Source organism: Serinus canaria, chromosome 19 (assembly GCF_022539315.1).
Source record: "Serinus canaria isolate serCan28SL12 chromosome 19, serCan2020, whole genome shotgun sequence".
NCBI classification, from domain to species: domain Eukaryota; kingdom Metazoa; phylum Chordata; class Aves; order Passeriformes; family Fringillidae; genus Serinus; species Serinus canaria.
The window spans coordinates 6,090,150-6,100,800 of NC_066332.1; the positions used below are offsets into that span (position 1 = coordinate 6,090,150).

Below are 10,651 nucleotides of genomic sequence, written 5' to 3' on the forward strand. Positions count from 1 at the left end.
AGGCTCGTGGGGTGGCGGCGGGGACTGCACCTTGTCCCCTTGCTGTCCCCCTGTGCGGGGGCGGCAGAGGGGCAGCGCTGCAGGAACAGAGCGGTGTGTTCCCAGCGTGTCCCTGCAGCGTCCCCACAGTGTCCCCGCGGCGAAAATGCCAAGGACCATCTCGGCCGGCACAGCCCTGAGCCCCAGCTGTGGGTGCCGGCCGAGTCCCCGAACCCGGGTGGGTCTCTCCATGGGGGGGTTCCCCGACCCTCCGCTGCTCTCTAGGGGCACAAGGAGACCAGAAACGCCGCCTGTCCTCTGGTGCTCTGCAGCCGGGAGGTGCAGTATTTTAAAAACAAATAAAAAACGGGTTAAAAAATCAATAAAACGCTGGCGGTTTGAGGTGTAGAGCAGCGCCGATGCTGCACCCCCCAGGTTGGGGGGCCGCGGAGGGGTCCGGTGTGGGTTTGGTCCAACCCAAGCCGGCGCTGGGCTGGACAGGCTGGGGCTGAACTGCCCTGGAGCCGCGGGAGGTGCCGGGGACCGAGGTGACACAGCAGGGACACAACGGGGGGACCGAGGTGACACAGCAGGGACACAGCGGGGACACAGCGGGGGGACCGAGGGGACACAGCGGGGACACAGCGGGGGGACCCCGGCAGCGCGAGGAGCCCGGCCCCGCCCACCCGCTCAGGCCACACCCCCTGGCAGACAGCCGATAGCATCACCCAATGGGCGCCCCGGATGAGCTCTAGGCCACTCCCTCTTCCCCGCCCCCGTTCGCTGATTGGCGGCCGCCGGCGCCGGCCCGCACATGGGCGCTGTGCTCGGGGCCGCGGGTTCGAGGCCGCGCTCGGCGCCGTTTGGCTCCGCTCGGCTCCGCTGCCCGCCCGCCATGGCCCGGCGCAGCGCCCTCTCCATCCGCATCGTGGAGGGCAGGAACCTGCCCGCCAAGGACATGTGAGTGCCCCCGCGGCGGCCGGGAGAGGTTCGGGGAGGGGGCATCCCCAGGGAGTGGCCGCTTTCCCAGGGTTGCTGCGGGGTGTCCCCCCAACAGGTCCCTGATGGGGACACCACCCTCGGGGTGGCCTTAGAGCCTCCTCCCTGCTTTGGGGGCTTGCCCAGAATGGTTTGGGGGCCCCCCAGCCATGCATGAGGTTTAGGGGCTCAGCCCCAGGTGGGTCTAGGATCCCCTTTTGGGGTGTCACCCCTTGGGATGTTCCCTCCAGGACGGCTTTGGAGTCGCCCTGCATTGAGGATTGCCTCCAGGGAGGCTTCAGGGTCACCCCCAGCAGCGTGTTTACTTTGGGGATTCCCTTCAGGGTAGATTCGGGGTACCCCTCCAGCACTGTATCTGCTTTGGAGGTTCCCCATAGGGTGGCTTTGGAATCCCCCTTGCTTTGGGGTTTCCTCCAGGATGGCTTTGCTATTTCCTTGCTTTGGGGGTCCCCCCAGTGCGGCTTTGGGATCCCCCTCGCTCTGGGGGTTCCCTTCAGGACATTTTTGTGTGCCCAAGAGGTTCTTAGCGCTTTGGGGGCTCCCTCAGCAGGGTTGTGATGTGGGGACACCCCCGGGATGGGGTTGAGGTTTCCCCCCGCGCTGTGGGATGCCTCCAGCAGTGTTTTGGGTACCCCAAGCAGCCCTCCCACTTTTGGGGCTCCCCCTGGGGTGCCACGGGGCAGGGCTGTCCCCACCACGAAGGGACCCTCGCAGGGACCCCCGGGCGCGCAGCAGGACCCGGTACATCCCCAAAGGAGCAGGGGCTGCCCCAGTGCTGTGTCCCCAGCCCCGCTCCGATCCCATCCCCGGCTCCATCCCACCTGGCTGAGGTCCGGGGTGCAGTCCTTGGCTCGGGATTTCCCTCCCAGAAATTCCCGGTGCTCTCCCTCTCTCCTCATCGCTCTGATCCTTATGGGGCGGGATGTGGGGACAGCACCGGGGTGGCCCCAGCCGCCACCAAGGCAGCGGGAAGCTGCTCAGGAGCGCTCGGCAGCCGGAAAACCAGCAAAAATCCCTGCAGCCGTCATGGAAAAAGAGGATAAACAAGGAAAGAAAAATGACTTTTTTTTTTTTTTTTTCTTCTTCTTTTTTTAAATCCCGTGTGTCAGGGCCTGATTTTTAAATCCCTTGGCACAACTCCCCGCCGGAGCTTGACCCAGCACGGGCGGGCTCTGGGTTTGGGGAGCGCCTGGAGCGGAGCTTTCCGGACCGGTGCCTTTGGGACGTGGCGCTGGGCTGGGACAGCGGGGAGGGAAACCCGAGCGCGACCTTGGCCGTGGCTGCTCCGGCCCCTTCCCCGCTGCCCCAGGGGATCCGGTTCCCTGCCCTGGCACCGCTTTTGGGATCGCTGCTCTCCTCCGGGGAATTCCCTCTGCGGGGTGTCCCCAGCTCAGACCCTGCTGGCAGCAGCCAGGGGTGATGGAGCACCCCCAAATCTCGGGGGGAACCCCCAGATCCCCCAGGATTTGGCTCGGGGAGTTACGAGAGCCCCCCCCAGCTGAGGCTGCCAAATTTCCCCTCGTCTTTATCCCAGGAAAACAAGGAAAAGGGTTTGCCTGATTTTTTTGGAATGGTTTTTAATTTTTAAATTTACTTTACTTAGTATTGATTTTGTAATGTGACATTTAATTCCTTTATTTGAATTTCTCCTTTTTTTTTTTTTTTTTTATTCTTTTAATGTTAGGATAATAAATAAAGCAAACAATTTTTAACCTTTAATTTATTCAAATCTATTCTATTTTTTTCACTTTATAACTTTTAAGTATTTTCACTTTTTAACTTTTTATTTCATTTTTTAAAAATTCTTCTTTATTTCCTTTTTGCCCTTTTTCCTTTTTTCTCTTATTGATTATTAATTTCTTCACTTATTATTCCATGTTTTATTTTTTCTTTTATTTTATTCTTTTATTTTTCTTTTATTTTTTCTTTTTTTTTTTAATTTTTCATTATATTTTCATTATTTTAAATTTTTTATTCAGTTTTTCAATTTTTTTTTCTTTTGGTTTTATTTATTTTTTTTAGATTTTAGTTTTATTTTTTAATTCTATTTTTCATTTTTTTAAAAATTCTATTTCCCTTCAATTTCTCAGTTTGTTTTTTCTTTCCTTTTAAGTCCCATTTTTTATTTAAATCTTTATTTACTTATTCTCACCACCCCCCAGGGCAGACCAGCGCTGCTGCCTCCACCAGTTAATTTTTAATTCCATCCCTCCGCGGCTCCGCTACCGGAGGGGTGGCTGCGGGTTCCTTCCCCCTTCCCCCAGTCCTGTCTGGGCTCATTTCCTCTTTCCAAAGCCCTTCCCCTTTCCAGCTCCTTCCCATCACGCAGCGTGGGTGCCCCAGCCAGCCCCGCACCCACCGCGCCACCAATCCCTCGGCGACATCCCGGGACAGGGATGCTGCGCGGGCGGAGCCTTTGGAGCGGGGATTTCTCCTCACCCAAAGGCTGCGTGGCAGCTCGGGCACCTCCCGCAGCCCATCCTGTGTTTGAACGCCTGGAACACGTCGTGCCCGGGTGGCTTCGCGGTGCTCTGGCTGTGCTGGATGTCCCCACGCTGGGGACAAGGGTTTGTCGCTGTCACCGCGGGCAGCCGCGCGTTGCCGGGCGCAGCTGGAGCGGGCAGCAGCTGCTCCCTTTCCGCCTGCCCGCTCCCGGCAGCGCCGATGGTTTGCACAAGGCAGGAAATGTCAGCAAAGGGCTCCGCTGGATGGCATTTCACCCGCGGCTCTCCTTAAAAACACTCTCCTTAAAAAACCCGGGAGGGTTCCCGGCAGGGCTGGCACGGAGCGGGAGCGGCTCTTGGCAACCTGCTGCATTCCAGCCCCGCGGGGCCGCAGGGGTGGAAGCGCCTGGGAGCAGGGATGTTGCTGTGGTACCCGGGATGCACAGCCCAGAGAAATCCCTGCTGCCGTGTTGGCAGGGAGCCCCACAAAGCCTTTCAGTTCCCTCCAGCCTCTTTTGAGTCCCCCAAAACCCTTTTCAGTCCCCTCAAAACCCATTTCAGTCCCCCTCAAAACCCTTTCAGTCTCTTCCAGCCTCTTTTGAATCCCTCAAAACCCCTTTCAGTCCCCTCCCACCTCTTTTGATTCCCGCAAACCACCTCCTGATTCCCCCTAAGAACCTTTTCAATCCTTCTCAAAACCCTTTCAGTCCCCTCCAACTCCTTCAGTCCCCTCTGGATTCCCCCAAATTCTTTCAGTTGTCCCCAAGACCCTGTCAATCCCCCCAGCAGCTGCCTCTCAGCCTCTCTAGATTTGGGATGTGGAAATCACTCAGTACCTGGGGTCCCCTCACCTGTGCACCCTCCCTTTCCCCAGGACACTGCCTGACAGTGCCTCTGGGGTTGGTGTTAATGGGTTCTCCATGCTCCAAGCTGCTCTGTGCCAGTGGGATGGGAGCCACGATCTTTCCATGACCTTGGCCATCCCCCAGGTCCTGGCTCCTCTGTCCCTGGCTGGAGCCCTCACCCCCTGACCCTGTTTCTGACGAACCAGGGCAGTAAGATGTAAAGCAGAGATTATTTTTTGGCAAGGGTGACTCAGGTTGTCCCCAGGGAGGAAGCACGGTCAAAGCATGGTGGTGGCTGCCCTCACACCTTCTGCATCCCTGGGGGTGTCCCTAGGGCTGTCACCATCCCTGTGGGAGTGCTGGGGGTCTGAGGACACCCTGGGGCTGGAGGAGGCTGCTGTGGCCTCACTCCTGGTGTGTGAAATTGGGCTGCAGGTGCCTGAAGCTGTTTCGGGGAAAGGGTGGGGTTTGTTTGCTCCTTGCCTTCCTGTGTGGAAGAGGAAAAGCCTCTTCTGGCACCAGTGGGACACAGTGGCCGGACACGGTCAGGGAGGAGTGTCCCCAGTCTGGAGGCCAAGCCAGGGTCACCCTGTGCTGGCAGCTGTAGCCAGGTCCTCCCGTGGAAACCTTTGGCAGCCTCTGCTCCCCAGTCTTGCCCTCAGGGCTTGGTCTCTGCAAGGTTCTGTGGGGGCTGTCAGGGCTGAAGGCTTCGGTCACCCATGGCCATGAAAGTCCTGTGGGCTGGGTGGTGGCCAGGCTGTGGCTGGTGGCACTGACAGGACTGTCCCTTGTCCTTCTAGCACGGGGAGCAGTGACCCATACTGCATCGTGAAGATTGACGATGAGGCCATCATCAGGTGGGTGGCCCAGCTCCCTGGCTGGTCCCTAGAACTGCTGGAGCCCCAAACCTTGCTCCTGGCAGGTGTCTCCATCTGCTGCAGGCACATTATTGTTATGATTATTGTTAAGATCATTATTTATTATTATTTATCATTCATTATTATTCTATGCTTTGGGCTGAGATGCTCCTGCAGGCACAGCAGTGTCTAACAACTCATGGCCCCCTCCCCTCTATCCCACCCCTGTGTCACAAGACAGGACAAGGACAGGGACAGAAACTCATGCCTGCCCCAGCCAGGTTCCAAACTCTGGGTGTTTCCCCCAGCCATGTGTCCCCAAAAGCTGGGAAGGTCCCAGGGCTGGGGAGTACCCCTGAGAGGGAGCCCTGTCCCCTGTGTCACCAGTGCCACCTGCCCCACAGGACTGCCACGGTGTGGAAGACGCTGTCCCCATTCTGGGGGGAGGAATACGAGGTGCAGCTCCAGCCTGGCTTCCACAGCATCTCCATCTATGTCATGGACGAGGATGCACTCAGGTGTGCTGGGGGCTTGGCCTGGGGACTCTGTTGGTGGCTTTGGCTCCCTGCATGCTTAGCCTGGTGCTGACACCACAGAATCCACAGCTGGCCATGCTGTCCTGGCCTTTGGGACACAGACGGGTGAAGTTATCTCCCAGGGATCTTGTCCAGCTGGCAGCAGAGGGTGGCTGATGTGCTCCATGGGGACAGACACACCATGGTGGCCCCAGTGCAGGATCCCCCAAAGTGGGGGCTGTCCTACCTGGGCACCAATCCCATGCTGTGTCCTGCTTCCCACGTTTGTTTTCCAGCCGTGATGACATCATTGGGAAGGTCTGCATCACCCGGGACATGCTGGCAGAGCACCCCAAGGGTAGGGAAAGGTCGCTGGGGGTTCCAGGAGGGATCCATCTCCCACCCCTTGGACAAGCTGGTCCTGAGGGGTTCCCCAATGACCCCTTCATGGGGATCCCCCCTTTTCCCACAGGATACAGTGGCTGGATGAGCCTCAGCGAGGTGGACCCTGATGAGGAGGTGCAGGGGGAGATCCACCTGCGGGTGGAGGTCCTGGGCAGCCAGGGCAGCCGGCGGCTGCGCTGCTCCGTGCTGGAGGCCAGGTGAGAGGGGACACGAGGGTGACAGGGGCTGTGTGTGCAGCTGGGACGTGGGTGCTGAGTCTGAGCTGCTTCATGACTCAGTTTCCCTGGTGTATTGGGTCCTTTGGGTGCAGAGCATCCTCCTCATCACCTAGCAGGTGCTGAGCGTGCTGGAGCAGGGTCTACCTCATCTGCAGGTCTTTGGGACATGAATCTTGAGATTCCCTGAGAAGGGAGGGGGTGCCACGGGTGCCTGTAGGTATTTTGGGAGGTTGCTGGTAAATTCCCTCTCTTCTTGGCAGGGATTTGGCCAGGAAGGACCGGAATGGTGCCTCCGACCCCTTTGTCCGCCTGCGCTACAATGGGAAGACACAGGAGAGCACTGTGAGTGTGGCTGCAGCCATGCCCAGCCTGCCAGGGTGCAGGTGGAATCAATCCATGGGGAAGTCCAGAGCCATCCCTGTCCCCCAGCATCCCCAGCTTGGTGTCCCTGAGGGATAGACCCACCCAGCAAGAGGGGACAAAGCTGTCGCCTTTGCAGGTGGTCAAGAAATCCTGTTACCCTCGCTGGAATGAGACCTTCGAGTTTGAGCTGGCTGAGCCCGCCAGGGAGAAGCTCTGTGTGGAGGTGTGGGACTGGGACCTCGTTGGCAGGAACGACTTCCTGGGCAAGGTGAGCCCCAAACCCTTTTAGTGCTGCCAGGGTCCTGCCCAGCTGCACACCCAACCCTCTCCTGCCTTCCCCTCTCAGGTGGTGTTCAGTGTGCAGGGGCTGGAGGCAGCCGGGCAGGAGGAGGGGTGGTTCAGGCTGTGGCCAGACAAGTCCAAGCCGACAGAGGATGAGTGAGTTTTGGCACAGGGTGTTGGGGTGTGCTGGGGTGGTCCCAGTGCCCTCAGGGGCATTGGGGAGGGGGGTTTTCCTAGGAGGCATCATCACTTTGGAGGGGTAGCCTGGGGTGTCAGGCCGCCTCCTGCTTGGTGAAGTATCCATCCATCCATCCATCCATCCATCCATCCATCCATCCATCCATCCATCCATCCATCCATCCCTCCACCCACCCACCCTCCCCCTGCTCCTGCAGGCGCCGGGGCAGCCTGGGCTCGCTGCAGCTGCAGGTGAAGCTTCGGGACGAGACTGTTCTTCCCTCCCACTGCTACCAGCCCTTGGTGCAGCTCCTGTGCCAGGAGGTGAAGTCAGGGCGCCAGGTGAGGGGTCCATGCCCAGCCCTGCTGGAGCACCCACATTCCCAGCTCTGTGCCGTGGTGCCTGGGGTCATGTTGTGGTGCCTCTCGCCTCCAGGATGGCCAAGTGCACCTGGTCACCCTCCTGGACGAAACCACCACGGCCGAGTGCCGGCAGGAGGTCGCCATCAACTTGGTCAAACTCTTCCTGGGCCAGGGGCTGGTCAAGGAGTTCCTGGACCTGCTCTTTGAGCTGGAGCTGGCCAAGCCCTGTAAGGCTGGAATGGGGAGTGGACCTTGAGGCTTCCTTATCATCTCCTGGGGCTGCAAAACCTCCAGGGCCTTTTGTGGGGATTTTTGGGGAGTGATGGTTGAGGCTCAGCCATCACACTGTGGAATCTGTTGGGCTCATCCCAGCAGTTCATGGGCTGAGGTTGGTGGAGGAGCAGGTGGTCTGAGGTTAGGAAATCCCCATGATCCCCATGGAAATGGCCAGGGGGGCAGGGCACAGCCTCTGGGAATGACCCCCATGACTGCAGCTGCCCAGGGATGACCTGTGGCTGTCCCCCAGGCCATGGACCCTCTCCTGTTTTGCAGGTGAGCCCAACACTCTGTTCCGGAGCAACTCTCTGGCCTCAAAGTCGATGGAGTCCTTCCTCAAGGTGCCACACCACCCAAAACCTGCTCTTCCCAGGTCATCCTGGCCCTGGGCTGTTCCAGGGGAAGAACTGGGAGGGGCTGCTGTGCTTGTGCCTTCCCCCGGGGGTAGGAGATTGGAGAAAATCCACTGGGTGACCCTGGGTGCCAAATCTGCAGCTCATCCCTGTCCCCTGTGTGGTCCCTCGGCAGGTGACAGGGATGCCTTACCTGCACTTTGTCCTGGGCCCCACCATCGCCCGCGTGTTCGAGGAGAAGAAATACGTGGAGCTGGACCCCGGCAAGGTGGAGATCAAAGACGTCGGGTAAGGGCTCGTGGAGTGGCAGGGCAGGGGTGGCCCCAGCGCTGGGGGTGACAGTGGCGGTGCCCGCAGGTGCTCGGGGCTGCACCGGGTGCAGACGGAGAGCGAGGTGATCGAGCAGGGCCGACAGCACCTCCAGTCTTACCTGGGCGAGCTCCTGGACGCCATCGTCAGGTCGGCCCCAGCGTGTCCCCCCCTGATCCGCGCCGCGTTCCGCCAGCTCTTCCAGCGCGTCGGGGAGCGCTTCCCGCAGCACCAGGTGGGGATGGTGCGGGGTCAGACGGACATCCCCAGGGGACAGAGCTCTCTGGGCGCGGTCCCCAGCTGTGCTCAGCGGGGCCCCCTCTTGGGCAAGCAGCAGCCCCGGCCAGCGGTGCATTGCTGTTTGTGGGGTTGTCCCACGCTGGGAGAGACCCTCACGTGTGTTCCCCACCCTCTCGGTGGTCACAGCACGCCAAATTTGTGGCTGTCACCAGCTTCCTGTGCCTGCGCTTCTTCTCGCCGGCCGTGATGACCCCCAAGCTGTTCCAGCTGCGGGCCACACACGCGGACGCGCGGACCAGCCGCACGCTGCTGCTGCTGGCCAAGGTGCGACAGGGGACACCGGGGAGGGGCTTTGGGGTGCCCGGCTGGTTCTCCTTGAGGCCAGCCGGTCTCCCGGGGGTGACGCTGCCATTCCCGGGGTCCCCAGGCCATCCAGCTGGTCGGGAATATGGAGCCGGCGGCCGGGCGGGCCAAGGAGACGTGGCTGTCGCCGCTGCTGCCCGCCCTGCAGCAGGGCACCGCCCGCATGAGGGACTTCATCACCCGCCTGGTGGGCACGGAGGAGGACCAGGGCGAGGAGGAGGGTGAGGCGCGGCCCCCGCCGGCCGTGGTGAAGGAGGGGCTGCTCCTTGTGCACAAAACACGGGGCAATGGGCCGCTGCTCGCTGCTGCCGCCGGTAAGAAACTCCATTTCTGCCTCACCGGGGAGTCCCTGAGCTTCGGCAAGAGCCCCGGAGCGGAGGTATGGGCGGGCTGGGGGGGTAGGGGGGCGGCAGCGGGGTGGCGCTGACCCCCTGTGTCCTCTGTGTGTGCGTCCCCTCCATCAGCGTATCGGTGCCATCGCCCTGGGCGACATCCTGGCGGCCGAGAAGGTGGAGGAGAAGAGCTTCGGCAGCTCCCACGTCATGCAGGTGGTCTACCTGGCCACGGGCGGGCAGCAGGAGACGGCCTACCTGCAGTGCAAGGTGCGGCGGGGACACCCTGCGCGGTGGCACAGCCCGGGCGGTGGCACAACCCGGGCTCCCTCTGACTGTCCCCAACCCCGCAGTGTGTCAACGAGCTGAACCAGTGGCTGTCAGCCCTGCGCAAAGTGTGCGGCAACAACCCCCGAGTGCTCCGCTCCTACCACCCCGGCGTGTTCCGCGGGGACAAGTGGAGCTGCTGCCACCAGCGCGACAGGACAGGTACAGGGAGGTGTCAGCGGGGGGATGCTGGGGTGTCCCCAAGCACCGTCACCCTGCTGTCCCGCAGGGCTGGGATGCGACCGGACCCGGCACGGCGTCACCCTGCAGGACTGGAGTGACCCGCTGGACCCCACGGTGGAGGCTCAGCGCCTCTTCCAGCACCTGCAGGCCCTCCGGGACACCCTCAGGTGAGCCCTGCCCCGGGACCCCCCTCACGGCCCGGCAGCCCCTTCCCCTCCTGCCACCGGCCCGTCCCTCTCCTCTCCGCAGGGACAAGTACTGGGAGCTGCTGGAGCCGGAGCACGCCCAGAACGGCCCGCGGGGTGAAGGTGGGTGCGGAGCTTTGGGTCCTGCTGGGGATGCTCCGGCTGGGAGCTGTCCCCAGGGGTCACAGGGCCCTGTGGTGGTTCGAGGTAACCCCAGGGGGCTGTGGTGGCTCGGGTGGCGCCAGGGGAGCTGCGGGGTGTCACTGTCGCTCCGTGTCCCGCAGACGCTGCCCTGCCCGAGGGGCTGAGCCGGCTGTTCGCGGTGCTGGCGGAGCTGGAGCGCTGCCACCGGCGGGCGCAGCCCCCGCGACCCCCGGCCCCGGCGCTGCTGCTGCTGCAGACGTGAGGGCCCGGCCGCTCCCGCCGCGGGAAGGCGGCCCTGCAATAAAGGCACTTTGTACCCACCCTCAGCCTGTCCGTGTGTCTGCTGGGCATGGGGACAGGCTGGGCACAGCGCTGGTGGCACAGGTGCAGTTACACTGGGGACATCTCTCAGGGGCCTGCTGGTGCCATTTCTGGTGGCATCACTGGTGGCCTGATGACAGCACTGGTGCTTCTCTTGGTGCTACTGATGGT

At 61.2% G+C, this 10,651-nt stretch overlaps 1 protein-coding gene across 2 annotated transcripts; it reads left to right on the forward strand.

Moving 5' to 3' along the window:
- The first annotated feature begins 816 nt into the window (after positions 1 to 816).
- LOC103820255 (ras GTPase-activating protein 4-like) lies at positions 817 to 10,421 on the forward strand. Of its 2 annotated transcripts, XM_050981808.1 has the most exons (20): positions 817 to 939; positions 5,068 to 5,124; positions 5,529 to 5,642; positions 5,936 to 5,997; positions 6,112 to 6,241; positions 6,523 to 6,604; positions 6,762 to 6,893; positions 6,972 to 7,063; positions 7,303 to 7,426; positions 7,521 to 7,674; positions 8,000 to 8,064; positions 8,252 to 8,364; positions 8,434 to 8,620; positions 8,812 to 8,949; positions 9,053 to 9,367; positions 9,453 to 9,590; positions 9,674 to 9,809; positions 9,877 to 9,997; positions 10,080 to 10,144; positions 10,300 to 10,421. In XM_050981808.1, the coding sequence occupies exons 1-20, from the start codon at positions 875 to 877 to the stop codon at positions 10,419 to 10,421; spliced, it is 2,412 nt and encodes an 803-aa protein (XP_050837765.1). In that variant the 5' UTR covers positions 817 to 874. The 2 variants fall into 2 exon arrangements, with proteins under 2 accessions (XP_050837765.1, XP_050837764.1); XM_050981807.1 differs by having other exon boundaries at positions 10,080 to 10,356.
- Positions 10,422 to 10,651: the final 230 nt, after the last annotated feature.